Source organism: Siniperca chuatsi, linkage group LG12, assembly GCF_020085105.1.
Source record: "Siniperca chuatsi isolate FFG_IHB_CAS linkage group LG12, ASM2008510v1, whole genome shotgun sequence".
Lineage (NCBI taxonomy): Eukaryota > Metazoa > Chordata > Actinopteri > Centrarchiformes > Sinipercidae > Siniperca > Siniperca chuatsi.
This window is the reverse complement of record NC_058053.1, coordinates 7756665-7781430: the sequence shown is the minus strand read 5'-3', so window position 1 is coordinate 7781430 and position 24766 is coordinate 7756665. Positions and strand designations below refer to the sequence as shown.

Below are 24766 nucleotides of genomic sequence, written 5' to 3'. Positions count from 1 at the left end.
ATGAAATTCAAGAGCTAACTGAGAAAACTGTATTGAGGGCCAATGATAAGTTTGAACCAAAACAACACAATTTTTATTTTGTAGTTAAAGTATAGTATTAATATTTGTTATAAGCACAGCCTCCCAGTTTATTTATTTATTTTTTTTGTTTATTAAAAGCCCACAGGACCATGATGTAACTGTGGTAATCTACACTACACATTATTTTCTTATATTAAATATAATCTTTCAAGCATTCATTTTTCAAGCATTCATTTGAACCATACTTACTGGCTTTTGGACAAATGCTGATATATACACAAACGTTAATTAGACCATTTAGACTGTTTGCACTTAACAAAGATGTATACCCAAATGCTCTTAGCTCTACTTTCAGGGCTGTTTCCATTCGAGGCAGTGGTAGAGATGGCCAGAATTAACTGGGGGAACCCTGCATGCTTTTATGAAATCGCTCACCACAAATTGCTTGTTTCTGATACATTTTCACCCTCAACACACCCCCACACACACACACACTTTACAGTGTGGAATAGTTACACAGACACAATTTTCTCTCCAAAAAAACATTTTCAAAAACTCAGCTGGAACGCTGTTCTGCCCCGACTTTTCCTCCTGAAACAGTGTTCCAGTTCATTCTGACCCTGTTCCATCCCTGATTTTAGCTGAACTCACTTTTCTGTGATTTAGTTTTTCTGATTTATTTTTGCCATTGAAGCAGCATCAAAGGTGGCCGTATCATTTATACCACATATCAATAAGTTCAGTAAAGCGCTGAATAAGTTTAATAATCATGAAAAATAAACAATGTCTCCAAGATAAAACAAAATTAAAACAAACATAAACAAAACTGATTTTACCATCTACACTGCAGCCTTAATTAGAGACTATTCTGGCCTTGTTTTTTCTTTAATTTCTCTCCCTAGCTCTCTCTCTCCCTGCTTTTATTTATCTCTTCTGTTTCTCAGGGTTGGTCTGTACAGAGTTATTTTAGTTCTTTGTGCTTCATATTGCTCTTTCTCGCTAACTCTATCCGCTGCCATCCCTATATTATCTGCATGTGCTTGTGTGCGATCTGTGTGTGTGTGTTAGCGAGCTTGTGTTATCCTCAGTGTTGGGATCTGCCTGTGTGTGTGTTTGTGTGTGTGTGCTTGTTTGTTAAAAAGTGTGTATATTTATTTGTGTATGTTTGTTTCAGAATGATATCTGTGCCTGTTTAGAAATGTGTTAATGGCTGCTGTGTGTGTGTGTGTGTGTGTGTGTGTGTGTGTGTGTGTGTGTGTGTGCGTGAGTGTGTTGGTTCAGGGATTGTTGGCGAGTATCAAACAGTGTTGTTTTTGTGTGTTTATACTAAATCTGGTAAACAGCTCTGACCTTGAATACACTTTTCTGTTCAAATTCACCTCAGCTATGGTGTCATTTACATACACACATTAGTGCATGTGTATGTGTGTGTCTGTATACAGTAAGCACATTTCTCAGGCTATGTGAGTTGTTGCGTGTGCAGATTGTTATCAGTTGGTGTGTATTTTTGTATGTGTGTGTACACGTGTGCCAGTATTTTACTCTCCTAATGAACTATTTCACATATTGAATCCATTTTATTTGGCATTAAAGTCCAAATGAAAATGAAGACATGTTTTTCTTGCACTGATGTGTGCTTTTGCAGAAGAATAAATTGAGTTTAATGATTCTCTACATATGTATTTATGTAGATGTGTTATTTTTGGATTTATAGATCTTTCTCTTTGTCTCTTATCCATCGCTGCATCTCATTCTTCCTCTCTCTCACTTTTTCCTTTTCTATGCACTTTGCCTCTTTGTATACCCCCCTCTCTCTCTGGAGAATTAATCTACTCGGGATGAACTAAAATATAATACAGTTTTATTCTAGCTTCAAATATTATGCAATCTTCTACAATGATTGAAAACCAAAATGCCCTTATATGATAATGACCCAGCAGTGTATGTATTTTCACTAAAGGACCACTGATTTTTCACATGAAGATCAGTTTACTCGTCATGGCTAGCACTACTCAGCCTGTGAAAGCAGTTGTATAATGTTTTCTGTAGATCTGGAGGAGCTTTGTCAAGTTTGAGAAAATGACCGTGACGATGTCATCGGGGCAATATTGGTTTGAGCTTGGACACTACTAAATTTGAATTCCTGTGTTAAAAAACGAGAGGTGTAGAGTTTGAAAGACACAGACATTTAAAGGCAGGTAGCGTGTAATTAAGGATGCTATCAAGTTGCATTATGGGACATGTAGGATCCACTGTTTTTAGAGCTTGACCCATTCTAGGGACCAAAATTTAGGATATCTCAGCCTCTACATCAATTTTGACCATTCCTGCTTTTAATGTCTATGTTGCAAGTCCTCTAACTTGATGGAAGTTCAGTAACAAATTCCTTGAGTACTTCTTTAAAATCAAAATGATATACAGCAGTGATGTGATATTTACGTGACAAATCACTTTCTTTTTGCTAAAAATCCTGTAACTTGAGTAAAATGTTTCACAGTACTTTTTTGCAAAGTGAAAAATCAGTCAATCAGTAATTAAAATTGGTGTCAGTGTAGAAGGGAGGACCATGTCTTTGGATCCTCCATTGATTAAAAGTCACAGTCAGCTTGGATTGCTGATATAAGATTACTGTTGAGGTAAAATGGACTTGACTCTGACCAGAAAGTTGAAGCATCTTTTAATGATACAGGCCCTTGTTTTTTTGGAATTCTCATAAGCCATGGGATTTAAATGTAAAATTGGTGATACACTGGAAAGGGAAAAGATGGAGGAGATGGGGAGTAAGAGAGAGAGAGAGAGAGAGAGAGAGAGAGAGAGATGATTAGACAGACACATTGTAGACAAATAAAGACAGAAGGAAGAAAAAGTTGAGTACAAAAGATGCATATACTGTATCTGCTGTTGGAGCAAACTGCTATTGATCTATCATCCACGCAGCAAATTCCTTTTTCACTTCAAAGAGTGGGAGTCAGTGAGAGCAGATGTGTGTATGTGTGTGTGTGTGTGTGTGTGTGTGTGTGAGGTGAAAGAAGAATGGGTTTTTGACAGTTCAGCTGATTAAGGTGCTGGCAGTGAGGAGGAGGGAGGAAGTTTAAAAAAAAAAAGGGCTGAAAACTGAGTGGGAGATAAAATGATTTATGGGAGATCTGAAAGGAGCGATAAATGACAGCCAAAATATCAGATTGCAAGAATGGGACCAGAAGAAAAATAAAGCAGGTGATTAGTGTAGAGAGAGAGTGAGAGGGGAGGGATAGAGATGAGAGGATGTGATATCTTCAGACGCTGCTGTTTTCCTCTCCAGCTCTAGTATCTCTACTTCCAGTCACATGTGCGGATGCAAGCACATAAAGGACACACAGTGAAGATTGTGCAATAATCGCAGCATGTGTTGTGTGGCAGCTATGCACTCTGAGAAGTGATGACTGTATGTAAATTGTGCTTGGGTGGATTGTGTGTCTGTGTATCAAGTTGACACAAACTCGTTTATCAAGCAGACACAGCCATATCACTGAGCAACATCTGCAGCAACTTCTGCAGATGTAGAGCAGCTGCATTTGCTGTGTGGTTTTCATCCTCTTTCTGTTTCCCTTATAGTTTTCCTCATCCAACTGCTTATCTTTCTCTCCGTTTCACTCTTTCGCTTGTCTTTCACCCACTCCAGTTTTTCAAGACCTTTTGTCAATGAAGCTCAATGAGGTTTAATCCACTTTTTTTTCCTTTTTCTTTTTTTTTTTTTTTTTTTTTTTACATATGGACTATGTTTATAATAACAATTCAACAGAGTAGTCTGTGTTTGGTTAAAGTGTTCCTCCACCCATTTTTCAAACATCAAATAATCACCTCTTGTGGGCTTCAAAGGTGGTTTCACAAACCATGGTGGCTGTGGTCAATTTTAATTGATGGCATTTCCATTGGACATCGATAGTGACCATTTTTCACCTGTTGGGTGGAAAAAATATCAGGTTATCCTCAGAAACTTGTCAAAACACTCCTGCAGCAGAGTCCCCTTTCTCTTCATGTGCTCAGTATGTTCGTCTCAATCTTCATGCAAGGCCCTGTCAAGCCTGCCAGCAGACGTTTGTGTTGGTTTGGGTGTGTAAGAGTGCTGGCCAACTGTTATTGAATTGATCAGAAAGGCTCTGTGTTACCTCATTCATTGGCTAGCCTGTTGAACCCCCTTGTTGCGCATTTATTCATCTGAATTATAGTTTAGTGACACTGTTTCCAGGTTACATCACTCAGTTACTTTCTCTATAAACAAAACACCAGAAAGACTGCAAATTATTACCAACTGCTGACATTTTTGTACTATTTTCTTTATCTTTGCAAAATGTGACACAGTAAACTGATCTTAAACTTCTACTCAGCTTTGTTTTGTCTGAGTGAGAGGGGACAGAGCAGTTCTCCTGAAGAGTCACCTGCTAACATGCTCATCAGTGTTACACTAGATCGAAAAGGAAGTGTGTTGTACTGTATTTTGGTGTAGTAATGGCTATCCAAACATGCGTGACATATTGTATGAATGGACATACATTTGCTATAGGAGTGGTCTGAGAAGTTTCAGTGGATTTTTGGTATTTATTGTAACCAAAATTAATTCAAGCAAATCACAGCTGCTGTGCTCCAGAAAAGACAACCATGGTTTGTCTTTTTTTCCTTTTTGCTTTTCAGTGACCAATGGGAGTTATTCTCACATGGACGAGGAAGAGGAGGGGGAGCTGTATGGACATGAAACAGAGTTCAGCAGCTCTACTCAACACTCCTATCTACAGGAAAGGTGTGTGGTAGTGTATGTTGTTTCTTACGAAGTTGCCATACAGAGTGCTTTATATATGAATGATATGCACATAGAAATTAAATAAATAGCTAAACTAAACCAAGTATGGATGCTAGACTAACATTGCGACTAACGTGTGCTAAGAATGTAACTTCCACAAGAAATAATCAGAGTGCTCTACTTGTCAAGGCTCTACCAACAGTATTGTATGTAGTGACTGTCTAATACATTTGTTCCAGGGAAAACTCCCACACCTCTAGCCCGGCTGAGCCCCAGTCTCCTACCCAGAGCCAGAACCAGCGGCAGTTCCAGCATGTTAAAGCCTCCAAGAGCATGGACCTGGGTATGACTCAGAACCAGCAGCACACTGGTGGGGAGATTTTTCTGTTTATCTGCTATGCATGGTGGCTGCATGCATCTTATCCTCACAGAAATTGAAATATCCCTGCTGATGCATGGCTGCTGCACCAACAGCATGCTCCTCAAAGCCACATGCAGACTGACACCTGCGTACTGTGCAACCACACACATACTCACAGCTGCACATGCAGATGGGGAAGCATGCCTGTTGCATGATTTCTGCGATTGTGAAAACAGTGTTGATCAAATTTTTGTCTGTCTGTGTGTGTGCTTACTTGAATGGGAAAATATGTTATCTGATTGGTCATCCAGACATGGTTTGGTGTGTTTATCTGGCGTGGTCATCGCAATAACCTGCATGTTTCAGTGTTTGCGTCCATGACTGTTTATATGAAAGCACTTATGTGTCATACATTGAAGTCTGAATTGTGGTAATATTTAAAACATAACCCATTTGCTCCATCGATATCAGAAGAAAGTTCTTCTGAGGGTGAAGATTTGTATCGCAGAATAAGAAGAGTATAGATGACAGGTGACAGAGAGGAAATATAAGTTAACGTGGAGATTGAGGCAGTGGGAGAAAGTGGAGAGACAGTTGATTGTCTCTTTGCCTTGAAGTGATTTTCTCTGTGACTACCGCAGCTCCAGTGGCTGGAGAACACTCTAATCTTACTGTAGGAATGACCCGCTGTGACACTTTTTCATGTATAAATCTACAGTTAGCCAAGTACTCCCTCTCTTTCTCTCTTAATTCTCATTTATGAGAAAATGAGAATGGGTCACAATTTGTGTCGCAGGATTTTTAATTCAGCTTCATTATGGTCTTTTATTTATGAAAAAAACAACAACACCAAAACAGTTATAAAGGCTACTTCTGCTGCCACTGTGATCCCGCTTCCCAAATCAGCTTTGTCACCTGTTGCTCTCTGATTGCAGATATTCTGATGCGAGGGTTCAGTGACATTTCAGTGATTGTTAAAAAGTCAACTTTAGAAATATGTGTATGTGTGTAGTTGTGTCTGTGCTCATGCATACATCTGTGTAATATGTCAGTGGATGGTGCAGCGCAACAAAAGCTTATTGTTTCAAATGTCACTTCCCTCAGTCCTCCTCCTCAAACTGGCTCCGCTGCCAGCAGTATGTGTGAGAGTGAGAGAGAGAAAATGAGACAAAAGAGCAGGAGACTATTTGAATGGCAAATACATCCATTTATACATGAATAACAGACTGATGGTAAGTACTGTATGTCTGTACATTACCTCATTTGTATTTTTACACACTTGATCTTCACAGAATGTTTGACAAACACATTATTGCTTGAATGGCATGATGTGTTTTCAGTGCAGCAGTAATAACAGCTTATTAACAAATGTGTCTGTCTTTGCTTTTCTTTACCGACAGTAGGGGAGCAAAATTTAGCTAAGATTAAGATGCTGTTTTATATATTATATTATATTAAGACATAATGTAAAGGGGAGGACCTTTGGGGATAAATGTTATCCCTGTAGACTAGCCTGAAATCCCGCTAGATCTCCCTCCCCATCTGCATTTTCATGTTCCCAGCATGCCCTATGTTTCTATAAAGTTCAGGACAACAGATTGCTCTCACATCACAAACAACACAAGAATGCTACGAAGGTGTACACAATTTAGGACCTGGATGAAAAGAAGTACACAAAGCTAATTTTGTTCATATAAAAAAATCATGGCAATCTCTCTTAGAGTCTTAGGGGTTGCGTACAATGTTCTAAGTTTTGAAAGAACAGGGGGAATGTTCTGGAAACAAATATATAGTACACCAATAACAAGAGGCACTCCTGAAGTCCTGGTATAATCACCACAAAATATTAACCATAACCAGGTTGCTAATGAGGTAATAAAGTCAGCATACTTGTCTTTGCGTAACCATATGGAAATCACATTTTGCTCATTAGTACTGTATGTAAATGCTTTCAAAATCATATCAGCACCGGTGGGACATGTGGCGTAAACATGCCGTCACAAGTTTATGTCGTCTAGTTTTTGAGTTAACAGTTAAAAGAAAATTTTACACACACACACACACACACACACACACACACACACACACACACACACACACACACACACACAGATGCCATCATAATGGTATAATATCCTCTGTATCTTCCATTTCATGTGTCATTATAGTGTGATGCAAAATGTTAAGTACAAATTAGTGTTAGAACTGTTTAAATACGGACAGGATTCATGTGGCTCCAACATCATCAATGTAGCCACTGACTATCTTTTTTAAAATAGTATTTATTATTTTTGTTCATGCAAAAACAGGCCAGCAAGCCTGAACGACATTTTGACAAAGTGTAAAAACTTGTACTGTTTGGGTATAAGTCCATGCTTTATTTTGGCTGTTGTCTTTGTGGTAAAGTGTGTGTGTTTGTCTAAAGAAAAAAAGAGAGAGAGACAGAAAGCATTCTCAGCATTTGATTCGTGGGTCAGTTACATAATTTCATTTTTATTTAATTTGTCCTGATTTAATTTTCCAACCCAGCCCAATTAAAAATGTAAGAATAATTTAAGATTGGTTCCAAATTATGAACTCCCTCCATGGTTGTCACTGTCCTTCTCACTCACTCCATCTTTGTCTGTTTTTCTCTCGCTCTGCCTTCGCCTCTGTCAGTGTTTGCCCTTCTCCCTGTCTTTAGGTTTTGTTCTCAGTTTTCATTCAGGCTGTTTCTCCGCAAATACGAACAGAACAACGTCAATTCTCTAACTCAGTTTAGGATTAGACAACGTAGGTTACGCGTGAATTAATCAGAATGAATTACATGTTGGTAATTGTGTTAGTTTAAACTTGGTTTTCTGAAAAAGTGACAACCCTAGTGTGTTTGTATGTGTGTATACATGTTTGGATCTTTCTGAGACTAATAAGAGGCCTCTGTGCGTCACACACGTGGCATCAGCAGATCTGCTGAAGTAGGCACACACACACACACACACACACACACAGTGATCCACAAACTACTAGGCTGCTGAGGCAGTCATGTTGATTCACCGCAGACAGATGCCGTCAGACACACACACACACACACAGCTAGAATTACACTTTAGGCTTGGTTTTCATTAGAAAAGTATTTGCTGGGAGAAGTCATGTTACTGCTTGGTTTTTGTGGTCTGACTGTGTGTGTGTGTGTGTGTGTGTTTGATTGCTACCAGTCAGTGTGTTCCTTGTTGGCATTGGCCTGCTTTTGTGGCTTTAGGAAGGATGGAGAAAAAGCAAAAGAAAGACTGGGGGAGAGGTAGAAAGTGAAAGGAGGATTAACAAGGAGCAGTGATGGAGAGAATGGTGATCAAAAGAGGGAAGAGCGCACTGCTCGATGAAATGGGTATAACTGAAGAAAAAATGAAAACATTGAGAAGAGAAGTGAGGGTAAAGGGCAGAAGGTGAAAGGGATAGATTAGGGGTAGTGGCAAAAACAGAGGAAGGAGGTAAGAGACTGGAGGAGAGAAGGGAGGGTGAAAGACAAATGAAGTGAGAGAGAAGGGAGGAAGGGAAATGACTTCAGTAGCAGTGAAGCTGACATAACATCACAGGAAAAAAAGAGCAGCTACTCCGCCATCTTGTAAAACAGGACATAAAGAATAATAGAGAATGATGGAGAGAGAAGGAGAGGCTGAGAAAAGGGCAGGAAGGAGAAATGTAATACAATTAAAACAGGTTTTAGGTTTTTAGGGATAAGGAACATGTGGACAGCAGTTTGACCTTTTTACATTTGGCAAGCCAGGCACAAGAAAATGCAGAAGGGAAGGGAGTGATCTATACAGCAATGGAAAGTGTGTGAGTGTATGTACTGTATGTATATTAACATGTGTTTCTTTTGTTTCAGTGGCAGATGAGAGCAACGTCGGATCCCTGGTTGGAAACGCTGCAGGTAAGACAACCTACACTTGCACATGATCAATGTCATAGACATAGAGAGACACTGAAACACTTTTACACATTGCTGCCTAATTCTCAAAAATCCGAAGACACCAAGAAACAGCAAAGGAAGAAAAGAGACAAACTCCCAGACCAAAGAATTATAGAACAGTAAGAAACAGAATGTGGTGAGGAAACAGTGATGTGGAAGGAATTGCTAATCAGAATGAATTACATCATGTGGCTGACTTATGATTTGCTACTACAATAAAATAAAAAAAAGTATAAACAAACAAAAAGTATATACACAATGTACACATGTACTGTATAATCTAGTGTATTAAAGATACAAGAAGCTATCTGTTTTCCCTTCCAGTTTGAATTCTATTTTTTTTTTCTGTGAGAAATCACAACAACCTGTTCTTAAGGGTAAGAGAGAGAAAGAGAATGGAAGAGGACACACTCATATAAAAGGAAAATGGAAACAGAGATGACTGGTGCTTCAAAACTGCTCACCTTAGTAGCTTTCACACACTTCTATTTAAAAGTTTGATGTTTGAGTTTTTCATTTCACCTTGAAGTCTCCTCCATTTCATTTGTAGCTACTTGAATGTAAGAGCCATCTACTTTATTTCACTGTATGTGTGTCTGTCTTGCTGTCTGCCACTTTATTGTTATCAGTCAGTCCAGCCTTTTTCCACATTCCACTGTGCCTCAGTTTTATACATGGTGGTGCTGACTTTTACGTACTAGGTCCATATCCATTCTTAAGGGAGCAAGCAAGGCAATATAAGGAGTGTAAAAGACAAGATATGGAAAGAATGCAAGGCAGAGTTAAACATTTATTAGAGTGAAACCCTAATAAAACAGAAATGACTCCCCTTCTAACAGCTGAAAAGATGGGGGAAAACCTTTTTTCCTTTTGAGTTTTCAGTTTCCCATCTTGGGTTTGGGGCTAAAGTGTAACTGTACTCCAGAAAGCATGTTGTATGAGCCAGAACTTCTGTGGTTAAATGTGTTCTGGACAAGAAATACTGATGTAAAAAGGAAGGCAGGGGGAACATCTTGTACAGGAAAAGAGGATTACTTCAGAGGGATTGAAATGGTAAATATGGAGAGGTAAGGCTTTGTTGGAAGAAAAACTACTGTACAACTCTAGTGTCATAGACTCTGGTTGCATATTCCTATAGGTTTTCAAAACAAAGCTTTTGATCGTCAGCAAACTGAATATGAACATATGACGCCATTTATCCTGTTCACTATCAGAAGACTGCAAAATGGAAATACCTTGAATAACTATGAATTACTTACGAGTGTAAAATGAAATCGCTCTCATTATCAATGACTTTGTATTCCAGTACATGGAGAGCACATTTTCTCTCACAGACAGACCTGAGTAAATGACATAAAGCAAGCTTGGGAAATAATGCTGGTAATTTGGGTGGAACAGTACAATAAAGTTATGGAGCATGGCCAGACTAACCTGTTATGGAGTCTTGGGGCAAAACTTTGCTGTTGTGCTCCTATTGCTCCTATTGTGCTCCTGTGCCCTGCTCACACAAATTTATTTAGGAATGTTCACCAAGTGAGCACAATATAAACTAAATACAGTATATTTAAATTTTAAAAACTAGATTTTGATACAGAATTCCTCTTAAAGCCAGGGCCACGAGATTAAGAAATAATGCAGGACTCGCCTTATTTGATATTGTCCTTTAGTGGTGCAATAACCAAAGTGATACACTGTGAAGCTGGAGTTTCAGTGCAATACAGGGCAAATTTGGTACATGATGGTATTTTCTTCAATTTGCTCTCCTTTTTTGTACTGCGCTGTAGGCTACAGCTTGTTTTTTTTATCTAGAGCACATACTGCAAAACAAAAATAGTTTATACGGTTTAGCCCGTCCTGTAACTCTATTTTTTATTGACTGAAATCTTGGACTGGGACAGACGACATGGCAATTTCAGCGCCTTTAACTGAGTCTCTTTGTTTTCTGTTATCACCGAATCTAAATTGGTTTTAGGTCGCGGTTTTAGGTTTTAATTTTAGGTTGAGGTGATATCTGAAAGTTGCCAAGTTTTTTTTCACATGCAAAATTCTTTCTAGTTTTAGCTGTGTTTTTCCCCATTAATATGCCTGTTGAATGTCCAGTAAAGCCTTTAAGGGCATCTATCTTTCCCCCCCCCTGTTTGATTTCCAGACGTTTTTTTTTACTCAAGCCTGTTCCCTTTACCTGTTGCTTGTCAACATGTGTCCTGTTTTATAGTGCTACATAGCCCAGAGAGCTGTTAAAGAGAGTGTGTGCCTGGCAAGCGTGACAGTTTTTTCCAACCCACTTTCCTTTGCTCTAATGTATTTTTTATAACTGAAATGCTTCCAACACCCCTGCACCGAGACGTCAAACAGCTGCATGGACTTTGGTGAGAGAAGAGGGGTAGAGGGGTGGGGAGGGGTGGGGTCCTGGAAGGTGATGAGTTTAAAGACAATGACTTCTGGGAATGCTGTTTTCACTTCCAGCAATGGCCTTTTCCTCCACACCCCAAGAAACCACTGGGCAACTACGCCACAAGAACACACACGCTCACGCACACATGAAATTATTACTGTTATGGTAATGTTATGGTAATGGAAAGTTTCCATCATCCTGTGGAAAATGTGAGCCTTGGAAGATTTCATATTATATTATAATTTTGCAGAATCTGAGATGCAAAGTGACGGAAATGGGAGACCACATTACAAAGTGTGTGTGTGTGTGTGTGTGTGTGTGTGTGTGTGTATGCATGTGTGGAAACCTTCCCTGAAAGTGAGCGGGTGTGGGTGACTGAGTGTGTTTTTGTGACTAAATGGGTTTCCCGTGTGTGTAGGCTGCAGCTGAGCGAATCTTTGAAACTCCCTTCAGTAAATTGAAAAAAATAAAAATACTTGTCATTAATAAACACTCTGCTGCATCGAAAAGTCCTCATTTCAGCATTCTACTATTCTAAATACTAACACAGAATAAGAAACCATGTAAATGCACTACTTGAGTGTGTGTGTGTGTGTGTGTGTGTGTGTGTGTGTGTGTGTGTGTGTGTGTGTGTGTGTCTCTCTCTCTCTCTCTCTCTCTCTCTCTCTCTCTCTCTCTCTCTCTCTCTCTCTCTCTCTCTCGAGCTTTGTGGTCAGACATGCCTGACGTCTTTGTGGTGGCACAGAGAAATAAGAGCTCAATCATTCCAATGATAAATCAGATCGGCTGTGGAAGAGGAAACACGTGAAATACAGTAACAATGACAGAAAGGATGCTTCAGAATAAATTATAATTAGATATAATTCATGTCACTGTCATAATATACAGTATAGCTATACAGACATGAACAGCGTCATTGTGAAAATACAGAATATACAGTCCATATTTTTCACGAGTGTAGACTGATTCTCTCCTCAACTCGCTTTAAATAGAACAGTACAGTCGAACACACTGCTGACGGGACATAAAACAAATGGTTGCAGCTGTGTTTCTTTCACTGTGTTTTCCTTTTGTGATGGGGACAGCCCGGAGCTCATGTGTATGTGCGCATGTGTACAAATGTCTTCAGTTATGCACTTCTTAAATGTGTGTGAGAGTATTTAATAGTCACACACAAGTCCCAACACAGGTGCTTCGACTGGTAAACTGGTCTCATTTTGTGGAATTATTCTCATTTGTGAGGACACACTCCCATGCACAAACACAAACACACCCAAGTCAAGTTTTTCATGCAGTAAACTGGTATTACAGAAATACTCAATAGCCAAAATGCTTGCCTGCTTTTGTTTGTAGTTTTCTGTTTTAATGTCTTTGTTTTGCTTTATTTTGTTCTTCCACCCACCACCAGCTCTCTCTCTCTCTCTCCCGGTCACTCTCTTGCCCTCTCTTGCTCACTCTCTTTCTTGCCAACGCCACTCAGGCTTAGAGGCTGACAAACAGGCAGAGGAGCTTAGAATGAACAACATTCAACAAAATGTGTGTGTCTGTGTGTGTGCGTCAGGGGGCCGGTGTGATGCTGAGGGAGACTGGTGCAGCCCATTGTCTGAATTTCTCCCCAGTGGAACTTTGACTTTGACTATGACAGCCACACACTGACAAGACTCTGCCAAAACTGCGTCTTTAGAGAGCCACATCTCCCTATATCCCTCTCTGCGATTGTCTCTTCATTTCTCTCATCTCTCTCTGTATTTTTTTCTTGCCTTTTTTCTTTCTTTTTTCATTGTTTCCTGCTCTCTCTGGCTCTTGCAGACTTTGCTGTGGATTTAACCTGAAAGCCACCTTGTTAGGCTGATGTGGATTGATGGATTAATTTGTCACAGGGAGAGCAGTACATCTTTGTGTGCGCGTGTCCCTGTGTGTTTGCGTGGTTGTATGCAGTGCGCGAATGCTACTTGGTGCCACCACACATTAGCTCTTTACAGCCGTTCTTAGACACAGAATTCAAACAGCTGAACTAAGCAATCCCTGCTTCTCCGTCGTTTTTATCATTATACTTCACTTTGCGTGTTCATGTGCGCAGGTGTGTGTGTGCGCTTCATCTTGAATACCTTTTGCTTGTGCATGTGGTTTATTGGTGTCTGCCTCTGTCTGATGTGTTTAGCACACACTGACGTTTCATTGTCTTTGTGTGTAGTCCTGGCTGCCTCTCTGTATATTGAATGCCCTTTGACCCCTCTCCATCTCCCACAGTAAGCCAATAAAGGTGAGCAGTAATCAGGAGATGGTCAATGCTGTCAGTTCTTGCTGGTACAGCCATTCATCTCTATCAGGTTCTACACACTGATCAATGACATGTACTCTACTGTATATTGTATGATGCTTTAGAGAGAGAGAGAGAGAGGCAAAGAGGGAGGGAAGCCATTTGTTTCTGTCCTGGACTAATCAGTTACAATCCCTATGATGGATTCATTTTGGAAGAGTTTTGTGTGTTTTGTGGAAGAGTGTGTGCGCTTGCTTGTGTACAAGAAAGAAACTGTCGTAATGTCCACATCTTGAACTACAGGACACTACATGTACTGTAGCTCTTCTCTGTTATAACACGTTATAGTGACTAAAGCTAAATTCCTGCCCAAAAAGTAATACTAAAAAACTGATTTAGTTTTTCTAGGCTTTTTTTTTCAGTATATTATTTCTTATATTATATCTTATATTTCTTAGTATTTCCTTTTAAGTTGTTGCTGTTCAATGCATTAAGATCAGTGTGAAGCAGTAAATACTGACATGAGGATGAGGATGATGTCATAAGTTTTTAAGGTTTATGATGCCCGTTTAATTATTATGGAGCCCAGTGGGATAGCAAAACCTCATTTCATCTGCTGGGAGATTGAACCACATAACACACACATATATAATATGCAAGAAAAGTGTTGCTTACAGGAATGATCTTCCTTCCACAGCCATGGATATTTCAGATACACACATGACACATACTCTCACTAGTTCACACACCATGCCTCTTATGAGTGATCACACGTTGAGGAAGGCACATGAGCATGTAAAAACATACACAAGAAAACAATTTTTACGGTCAACACTTAAGAGCCATGTCATCGCCTTTAGGATGTACTGTATTATATAAAGAGTTCAGTATATGTGCCGTCAAACATTCACTGATTGCATAAAAAGAATGGTTTCACAATGCTGTTTTCTTTTACACACTGTACAGTATCCTGCTATAGCAGCTGGGTTGGATAGTGAAGTATTTCGGCTGTGATGTAGCGTTTTTTCTTAAACTTTGGGTTGAAATAAAAGGGAACTTCCAGTGATGGGACAGTGAGAGAAGTCGAAACCCTCCTCACTGAAAACATAGTGTCTGGGTGTATATAATGTAGAAATAGAAAGCATAACTTGAGTTGCATCTCCTTATGAGAGCTTTATGAAGTGTGATTTGGTGTACTAGAAGTTGGTGCTGTTGTTGAGTCTGCTGGCTTTGTTGCCGCAGCCTGCTGCTAAGCCGCTCCTTGGTGTAATTTTGACTTTGAAAGTAGCCCATTGCCTTCCTGCCAACAAAATAGCCTTGGGATAGCTTGGCATTCTCTATCTTTGTGTTTTGTTTTTAATTTTTTATTTCTTTTTCCTTGCTTTCTTCTTTCCTACTTTCTCTCTCTCTCATCACTCCCATCCTCTCTCTTTCATTCCCAGGCTCAGTCTCTTTGTTTCTCTTTCTATAGCATCCTCTCACAGTGTCTGTTTTTCCCTGCCAACCCCCCACTCTCAGATCCACTCTTGTCTTGCTTGTCATTCCCTCTCTCTTCTCTCTCTCTTCCTCTCTCTCTCTTTAAAAGCAGCTTAATTCTATCATCTTACAGTTGGACAGCAGTAATTACATTTATGACACAAATCCTGCTACTCACAGCAAAATACTTTGTGTGTGTGAAAGACCAAAGTGTGTGTGTTAGAGTATGTGGATGCATGCTCATCACCCAGTGTCTGTGTGCTTGTAGTTATATATTTGTATGTGTGTGTGCCCAACACCACTAAGCTATTTATTTAAGCTACTATTTATTTCATCTTACTACCCAACCCTCTGCAAAAAGACAAGTTTGGACTCAGAGGTCACTTTCTGTGTACATACAGTGTGCACTTCTGTGTTAGACTTCTTAAACAGACTGCATTTGCCCTCAAACTTTGTCGATTCCCAGTGGAAAATGAACCTTGACCCTGCCTCCTTACTCTGATTTTAAATGAGGAACATCACATTTCATATGGAATGTATTAATCTACAGAAAGCAATGCGTGACTAAACACTGATGGGTACAAATCTAGACATGTCTTTTGAGCCTAAGTGTCCCGGATTATGAATTTATTGTAACTGAAATAAAAACGTCAAATGCTGGTGTAACTTTGAGGGCGCTTGTGTTTTGAGAATGTTGTTGGCAACTGCAAACATGTTGGCTTGAAGAGTTTCAAGACTTTGATTAGAGTGTGAATAAAAGGAATAATACATCAAAAATCCTGGACAATTCATGTTGAGTTTTTTCATGCCTTTGGTGGCTTTGGTTCAAATGTTACCGTCAGCTCTAATCCACGGTCCTTAGAGTTTTCAGACACTGGTTTATATATTGAAATAAGCATAACCTTTCTTAAGAATACACACCACTCTCAGCCCCAGAATAATTTAAAAATAGTTTTTTATATTTTTTCCAAAAATTGAAGACTCGGCTGTGCTCTTTGGCCAAGGATCTGATAATATAAGTTTGCTTCAGGCTAGTGGCTAAGGGTACACAGTCCTATTAAGCTTCTGGAAATTATAAAGTGGGTTATCAGTGGTCATAACACATGCAGATGCTTCCATGCAGATGTATTACATGTTACAATTAAGCAGTTAACATTAACCTATCATATCCTATGACATATATGAAAATGCTGAGCAGACCATGTTGGTCCTGATATTTGATCAAGATGGCTTGGAGAAAAGACCTGAGTGACTCTTTACAAGAATGCACATTTGAAAGTTCAGGGTGCAAAAGCAGACAGAACAATATGATTTCCTATTACAGTATGTGCTACTTACAAGAAAACTTTTGTTATCTTCTCTACATGTGTACCTGTTCAGCTGTATCAAAATAAGCTACATAATCAGACTTCAATATAGATTAATCACATAGCACTTACATGATGTTTACTGCTTTAGTATGCATCTGAATGTCATGTGGACTGTGTTTATGGATGGGAGTGTCACACGCTATGGCCCTTATCCATCTCCTCCGCTAGCAGCCGACTTACATTATGCATGTGCATACACTCAGAGTGTGTTATTTCTCTTTGTGTGTGTGTGTGCGCGTGTGTGTTTTGTTAATGGTTGTTTAAATAGATGTGGAAGTCACATCAGCCCTCTCATCTCCTCTGCTTTAAAAAAACCCCCACATAAGCGCGCTTACACTCACACACACACACACAAAGAGCAGTCGTGTGTATAGGGAATCATTAGCTAAAGTGATGCAGGTTTAGCTATCATGAATCACAGTGGCATCATATCGACAAGCCAGAGCCAGCAAGGAATCCAAAATGTGTGTGTATAAGGATTACCAGTATTTTGAGCTGGCAGCAAGCCCAGCCTTCCTCACTTCTTCCCCATTTTTCTCTGTCTTCCTCGCTGCCACCATATTCCCCAGAGGAAACTTAATTTGCTCTCTCCCTGTCGTTGTTCCTCCCGTCCCTTTTCTCCCCATCTTGCCCACCATCAGTGTCTCCCTGTTTTGTGTGGCACTCAGTGACAAGCCAAAGTGGAAGCACACATTGCCTTCTCTCCCTCTTTTGTTTCACAATCAGCAGTCCTCACAAGTGGTGGGACCATCACAGTTGGCTTGAGGCTGAAACTTGGGCCAACCTCAGGAGTCAGCATGTCATTAGCTTTTGCTGGGTTTCTACAGCAGGATAGCAACTATTGCTAGATAGTCTACCTAAAGTAGAACATGCAAAGTTGGCACGCCTCGCTTTTTGTGGACTTTACGTACTGTGAAATTGTGACGCTTCACAACTTAACTTCACATGTCCGATCTTTATCTTACTCTCCCTTGAATACTTCCACCATTGCTCTGTCCTCTCATCCATCGCTCTGCTCTATATCATACTTCCTGCTGGATCCCTTCCTCCCTCAGTAATATCTCTCGCAGTAAACTTGTCATGATGGATGGAGAACCAGTAACAGTGAAGCAGACCTCGCATCCATCACAAACTCAACAACAGCATAGTTAACTGCATCACTGTTTTTTTCCCTGGCTCTGCTCTCAAGAGTTCAGCTCCTGGCTCCTAGCCAGTGTCTCCGCAGGCTTTTTAAACCAATCAGAGCAAGGCACAGCAGGGCAAACCTATTTGACAGTCTGATCAGACCAGGGCAAAACTGGACACTTCCTACTGTATACATGCTTAACAGGTTGTTTGTTTTTTGATTGTAGCAGCATTTTTGATGGCAGTAACACATTCATAGCCATTTTAGTAGAATTATAATAAAGCTATAATAAATGTCAGCTCTGGTGGCATGAGTTTTTTTTATAATTTTGGCATTCTGATGGTAACTAAGCAGGCTGACCGAAACATTGCTTACCCTTTGTCTATCTTTGTCTGTTTTTCTGTGGTTATTTCTTTGTCCCTCCAGCTCCATCAGCTCCTGTAGAACTCGGACCTACCCTAGGCTTGAAGAAGTCCAGTTCGCTGGAGAGTCTCCAGACGGCCATGTCAGAGGTTAACAAAAAAACCGAATTCCTCCCATTCCACCGTCCTCGCCAAAATATGGTCAGGGGAAGAGGCTGCAATGAGAGCTTCAGAGCAGCTATTGATAAATCCTATGATGGGCCACCTGAAGATGATGATGGTAAGGGATGAAGAGGGTGTCCGTGCGTTAAGTTGGGGACATTTGTGTCTGGTTTTTTTTGTGTGTTTCATTTATTTTGTGCTGCATATATGCAGTTACTCAGTCTGTATGTTCTATCGACAAAGAAGAATCAGGGAGAAGGCAAGGAAAAAAGATTGTTGCAAATTTTTTGTGACTGCTGGTAGAGACAGATAATTTAACACTGAATCACACTTTTGGCCACACCCCTATCTGTGATGTCACAGCAGCTGTTTTTCTCTTCACAATTAATGCAAAAAACCTTTTGACATCACTGATTGAGGAGTGTTTAGTGTGACAGGACTATCTTAGTATGTGCATGTATATCACTTGCTTTTCCTTCCTTTCCCTTCCAAAATGACAGGGATTTTGTATCTGTATAACTCATACATAATGGTTTACATATATATTCAGTGCCTCCAGATGGATTTTTCTCACATGGCGATTGATGCATACTTATGGCTTACTTCTATGTTCAATGTGTTCCCCAATAACAACCACCTCTAATTTTTTGGAAAAGCCACCGGTGAGCTCAGCGCAGTTTACGTCCATAGTTATCAATTCTGATTAGTTTAGGAAATAACATCCCAGAAATTTCGCCAGCAAAGCAATTAGGGCATTGCCAGAAGAACACTGTGCTTCAAAGTGTCAGCACATCTGAAGCAAAGCAGCAGCATTGCCTTACAATATGTGATTCAATTCTGATCCGGGGTTTAGCTTTAAATATTTATCCAGAAACTAAATGGTAGCTGCTTGGTTTGTTTCACTAAAAGGTGCATTTCAATTCCCAGCTGTGTTATTAGCAGCAAACTCTTATCAGTCACCACTAGAGTAATGAGTCGGGCTGTTTCAGATCACTACACTCACACAGGATAGGTCTAATAGGGCATGTCAACACCACGCACACGCAGTGGCCACATCTGTCACTATCTTTCTAAATGTTCAACACTTTGAGAGCTGCTGTTAATTGACAGAGAACAGTTCACTGAAGATCTGTCTTTCTTTCTCTGTGTTTCTCTCTTTCTCTACATTTGTACACTTTTGCTTGAGCTTAAATCATCTTCACTTCAGTGTCAAATGTAACTGCTTATCATCTACTATCTGTCAGTTATTGAGAGGTGGATTAGCAGTTTTACCTATGGACCACTGGTGATTAGGAATGCAAACATTGTTAACATTTTTACAGTATAAGTACACAGTGAATATTTAGTCAGGGTTCATGTGTATCTGATGCATTGTGTGGGATCCTGAGCTGAATCCAGCCAATACCACAGTGATTCACAGTTTTCAGTGAATTTAGTTGTGAAGAGGACTATTCAACAGAGGCTTTGAGTCATTGGCTTTGATGTGTCATGTCAGCTGGGATGGATTATAGTGCTGAATATTTGTCTATATTTCTCTTTCTGTCTTTTTCACATGTGTTATCTGACTTATGTTTAATTTGTATCTCTTTCTTTTTTTTTGTTTGTTTTATACTTCTTATATCTCCTTCACTAAACATCCAAAGAAATTACTACTGAAAAATGGGTCAGAACAAACCATTTGTCTGCACACTTTTTGTAAAATGGGTGTAGGGTTTTCCTGACTTTGCGGTTCGGTTTCTAAGAGCAACTTAATGAAGGTAAGATAAAAGTATTTGTGAATGAGGCTTGATGTTTTTCATAAAGAGTGTTTAAACTCTTTAAATATTTTGTTTTTTGCGCTGAATGACTGGTTTAGTGTATACACACACATACACACACACACACACACATACACAGTATATACAGCTGACTACTGTAAACTGACTAAAAAACAAACAAAAAAAGGTCCAGCACAAGCATGAAGCCATGCATCTGCAGACACACACACATGCAACTATAATTACATTCTGTTACGAGACAGTCTTTGTAATTAAGGCTGAAGTGAATATCCACACAAAGTTAAATCTCAGTTGAAGTAACTAATTAGGTTTGGTTATCTTATAAAATCTGACAAGTGGTCTGTGTGTGTGTGTGTGTGTGTGTGTGTGTTTGTGTGTGTGTGTGTGATCATCGTAATTCAAGGCCAGGCCTCCAGTCTGCCGAAGAAGTAATGAGGCGTCACAGTTTACACTTTGAACATTTTTGCTTTCTTATTTCTAAGAGTTAATTAATTCACTGTAAAGTTAATAAATCTGCCATGGAGATGTCGAGTAGAGAAAGTTTAGCGTTATGTGCCTGTGTGTATGTGGGCTGTTCATTTGCGGATATGTACATTGTTGTGTAATTGTTTCTTTTTGTTTGTGTTTGTGTGATAACCTAATATGTGGTCTTCACTGTATTGTGTTATTGTGCTATGTGATTTTGCAAATGTTACTTGATTTTACTGCTATATCTGGCAAAGAGCATTAGCTAAATACAAAATAATGATTATCTGATGTCCTTGTTTGCCTTAGCCTTAAAAAAATTGTCGCTTCGTACTAAAGCGTCTGCCAAATGAATACATGTAAATGATTCTTGTGATGTTTTGGAGTGTTTAATATTAGCTGTTGATCAAGCCAGTGGTTTGCTGGGTCGTGGCTAACATGGTTCAGCTTAATGTCAGGGCCTCCATCTACAATTGTTTATGTTGATAATTTTGAGTCTCTTTGTGTAAGCATTAAGTTTACTTGATTTAAATCTAACAAAATGATGGAAGTGGAAACAGCCCAATGCAATGATTTTCTTTTAGTACTACTTTTGCAACTCTTTAAAACACTGTTCTCCACCCACTCCCTCTAATCCCCATCTTTCTCCTTTTCTCCCTCTATTCCCTATAGATGATGGTTCGGAGCCGAGTTCAGGCCGGGACACCCCTGCAAGTAGTTCATCCCGCCAGGGAGTGGGGGATCGGATAGAGGAGAAAGGCAAAAAAGACAAGAAAAAGAAAGCAAAAACAAAGAAGAAGGAAAAGAATAAGGGGAAAGGAAAAGAGAAAGAGAAAAAGAAAGCAGAGGAGCCTGAGGAGGCAGAGAAGAAGAGCAAGAAAATAGGCTTCGGCCTGCTGAGGTAAGGAACTGTGAGAGAGAGAGAGAGAGAGAGAGAGAGAGAGAGAGAGAGAGAGAGAGGATTCTTTTTTAAACTGTTGGTCTTAAGCATGTGGCTTTTTGTGTGTTTATGTGTACGTGTATATGCTGAATGGCCGATATAGTACCTTAATAACCTGATACAATCACTTCTATCCAGCATGTGTGAAACATTTTCAGCTCACAATGTTAGTGTGTGTTTGAAAGGAATTTTGTAAGTTGGAAAGCAACCACTCCAGTGATAAACAGCAATGTTTGTGTTTGGTGTCATATGGAAGCAATAGTCACGTTCCTTCTACGCATGTTTTCACATTTTCAATCTGAATATCATATCCAGGTACACACAAATAATGTATTTGTTACAATTTAAAATATGTCTTGTCTGTTGATGATGTCAGCTTGATGACTACAGTAACACATTTTCAGACTGGTCATTAACAGGTTAACCCACTGGTTAGATGGCCTGTCCTGTTAACATGAGGTCACAATTTGTATCACTGCAATAACCAGTGTGTATTTGACAAAAAATCCTGTCTTCATTTAATGACAGAAAATCTGATTAATGGAGTTAGATTTTTTTCTGTCAATAGGGGCCCATAAAGGAGCACAATCTCTGCGCACCTTGTGGATTCATACTATATCAGACAAAAATAACCCTTAAACATGAACACTGAGGTCTTTTTCTTCCCTCATGAAACACTATCACATGTTCACAGGCACACAAAGACCACTCTGAGAGTGGTGCCCCAATTTCCTTAAGAGGTGCTGATAATTATCTGTCAGACCTATTTCATGTGATTAACTTTAACACTATATATTCCAGTGTGAATGGGGCATACGTAGAGCCACAGCATGAATGGGGCGAAGTCTTTCAGTGAACAATTTGTACTATCTACCTTAATTCCTACCTAATATCAGGTTTTTTCACCATGGTTGTTTCTGAAATGGGATTTCACATGACCATTACATAGATACAGATCTTAAGAAAAACACTTGCATGCAATTTGATCAACAAAATACTGGTGCAGCCTTTCAACACATACTTACAAAAGCAGTCTGTGTGAACCAGAACACAGAAAAACACTTCCAGATTTCAAAGTCAGATTTTTATCACAATGATTATATCTCAGAATTGCATGTTATTTAAAGTGAAATATTAGGCAGTTAGACTAATGCGCACTAATTTTACATGATTAAATAGGTTCAATGCTCTTTTTGAAAGTCTCCACCTTTTTCTTCACCTCTTTTCCACCTTGTTTTCCTCATTCTCACTTCAGTGTGCTTTCGCTCTCTCATGCTTATAGTGTTTAGTCATTAGAAAGAGATTCTCCTATGCTGAACAGAAATATTGCTTTTATGGTGTTAAAATGCTGTCTTTGTCATGTAGTTGGGTGTGTAAATTACTCTTCAGACCTAAACCTGTTCATAATTATGTCGAGTCAATTTTATGCACAAAGAGAAAATTTCAGTGGATGGGAGGGTGGACAGAAATAGGTATGCGGTATGTACTCTACAGTATGTTCCTTCCTTCTTCACCCACTTATTTTGTTGTTGTAGTTTTTGTTTAATGTCAGACCTACGTAGCTGCTTGTCTACCTGCTTCCATCTTTTTCAATTCCCCCCGAGGTGCAAGCCCTTTAGCCACTTCAACCCATCATTGCAAAATATGCAACTTTGGGTTGTGTGAAAAAATACAAAATATAGCTTGAGTGGCAAATTCATTATGTGGCCTTTAAGAGTCCTACATTTTTATATGTATGTATTTTGCTTTATAATGCAATTATTCAAGCCCCAAATGAAAGAGAGGTCTTGTAACATGGAATAAAGCCAGTAGCCCCTGGTAGTTAAAACTTGATAAAGGGTCAGTTCACCTAAATCTTAAAAGACTTCCATAGACCTCGCTAGCAGTATTTTTCATTTAAAACACTTTTCTACCAGTGATAGAAACTGGTTAGTTTTTCCAATAAAATTTTGCAATGCATCACAAATAAAATTCTATTCACCTCCATTTTATTGTGTTGGCAGCTGACATCTTAAAACAAGAGCAAATAAAAGAAAATTGTCTTCTTGGCAGTACCACCAGTGTTAAGTCAGAAAATATCTGTTTATGGCAATTTCAAATGTCGGTCTCAAGTCTGAACAAGAACCCTGGTCACAACAGCTATCTTACTAAGTCGGACTTAGTGACATTTTCGTATCACTTTCAACGCGGCACAAGTCTGAATTGAATGCTGTCAGATTAACGTAAAGGCTGCAACAGGTGAAACATGCAGAGAGAGAGAGAAAGGCGCGTCTTGTATTGCTTTCTAAGATCAATAAATAATAATGTTATGAATCTCATTCTTCAAAACACTGGGAAAGAGCCAATTGTACAGTGGTGTGAAAAAGTGTTTGCCCCCTTCCTCACACTTAAATGTTTCAGATCATCAAACAAATTTAAATATTAGTCAAAGATAACACAAGTAAACACAAAATGCAGTTTTTAAATGAAGGTTGTTATTATTAAGGGAGAACAAAATCCAAACCTACATGACCCTGTGTGAAATAGTGATTGCCCCCTAAACCTAATAACTGGTTGGGCCACCCTTAGCAGCAACAACTGAAATGAAGCGTTTGCGATAACTTGCAATGAGTCTTTTACAGCGCTCTGGAGGAATTTTGGCCCACTCATCTTTGCAGAATTGTTGTAATTCAGCCACATTGGAGGGTTTTCAAGCATGACCTGCCTTTTTAAGGTCATGCCACAGCATCTCATTAGGATTCAGAATCAGAAATACTTTATTGATCCCCGAGGGGAAACTCTTTTGTTAACAGCAGCTCACTATCACGTCAGTGCACACAGGAATAGAAGTACTAAGCAAAAAATATAATACGCTATAATACAGGTCAGAAAATAAATTAAGTACCAAGTGGGTATAAGTATAAAATTAAATTAAGTGTGAAGTACAAAGTGGGTTTACCGGTTGATGATGATAATACAGTATAAAGTAATAGTGCATGAACTGTTAAGTTAAGTGTAGCTTATTAAGATTATAATGAGACGGAGGATATTGCAGTAATAGAGGTATGAATAAATATCAATAAATAGGGAATTTTAAACTGAAAGAGTATATAGCACAGGAGTATTAACACAGAATATTGCACAATTATGTTTAATGACTTAAACTGGACATTGATGGCACTGTCCAAGATGGCATGTAGTTTGGCCAGCATCCTCCTCTCTGACACCACTGCCAGAGAGTCCAGTTCCACCCCCACAATGTCACTGGCCTTATGGATCAGTTTGTTGAGTCTGTTAGCGTCCGCTACCCTCAACCTGCTGCCCCAGCATGCAACAGCATACAGG

At 39.3% G+C, this 24766-nt stretch overlaps 1 protein-coding gene across 4 annotated transcripts in view; it reads left to right on the top strand.

Moving 5' to 3' along the window:
• The window catches only part of pard3bb (par-3 family cell polarity regulator beta b), a 212230-nt gene that overhangs the window by 97874 nt on the left and 89590 nt on the right, over positions 1–24766 (top strand). For 3 of the 4 annotated variants that reach the window (XM_044216503.1, XM_044216504.1, XM_044216506.1), the window contains 5 exons: positions 4693–4798; positions 5038–5168; positions 9025–9069; positions 18162–18377; positions 21175–21403. In XM_044216503.1, coding sequence (XP_044072438.1) covers positions 4693–4798; positions 5038–5168; positions 9025–9069; positions 18162–18377; positions 21175–21403 — 727 coding nt within the window. The remainder of the gene's footprint in view (positions 1–4692; positions 4799–5037; positions 5169–9024; positions 9070–18161; positions 18378–21174; positions 21404–24766) is intronic. The other variant, XM_044216505.1, reaches the window with a different exon arrangement.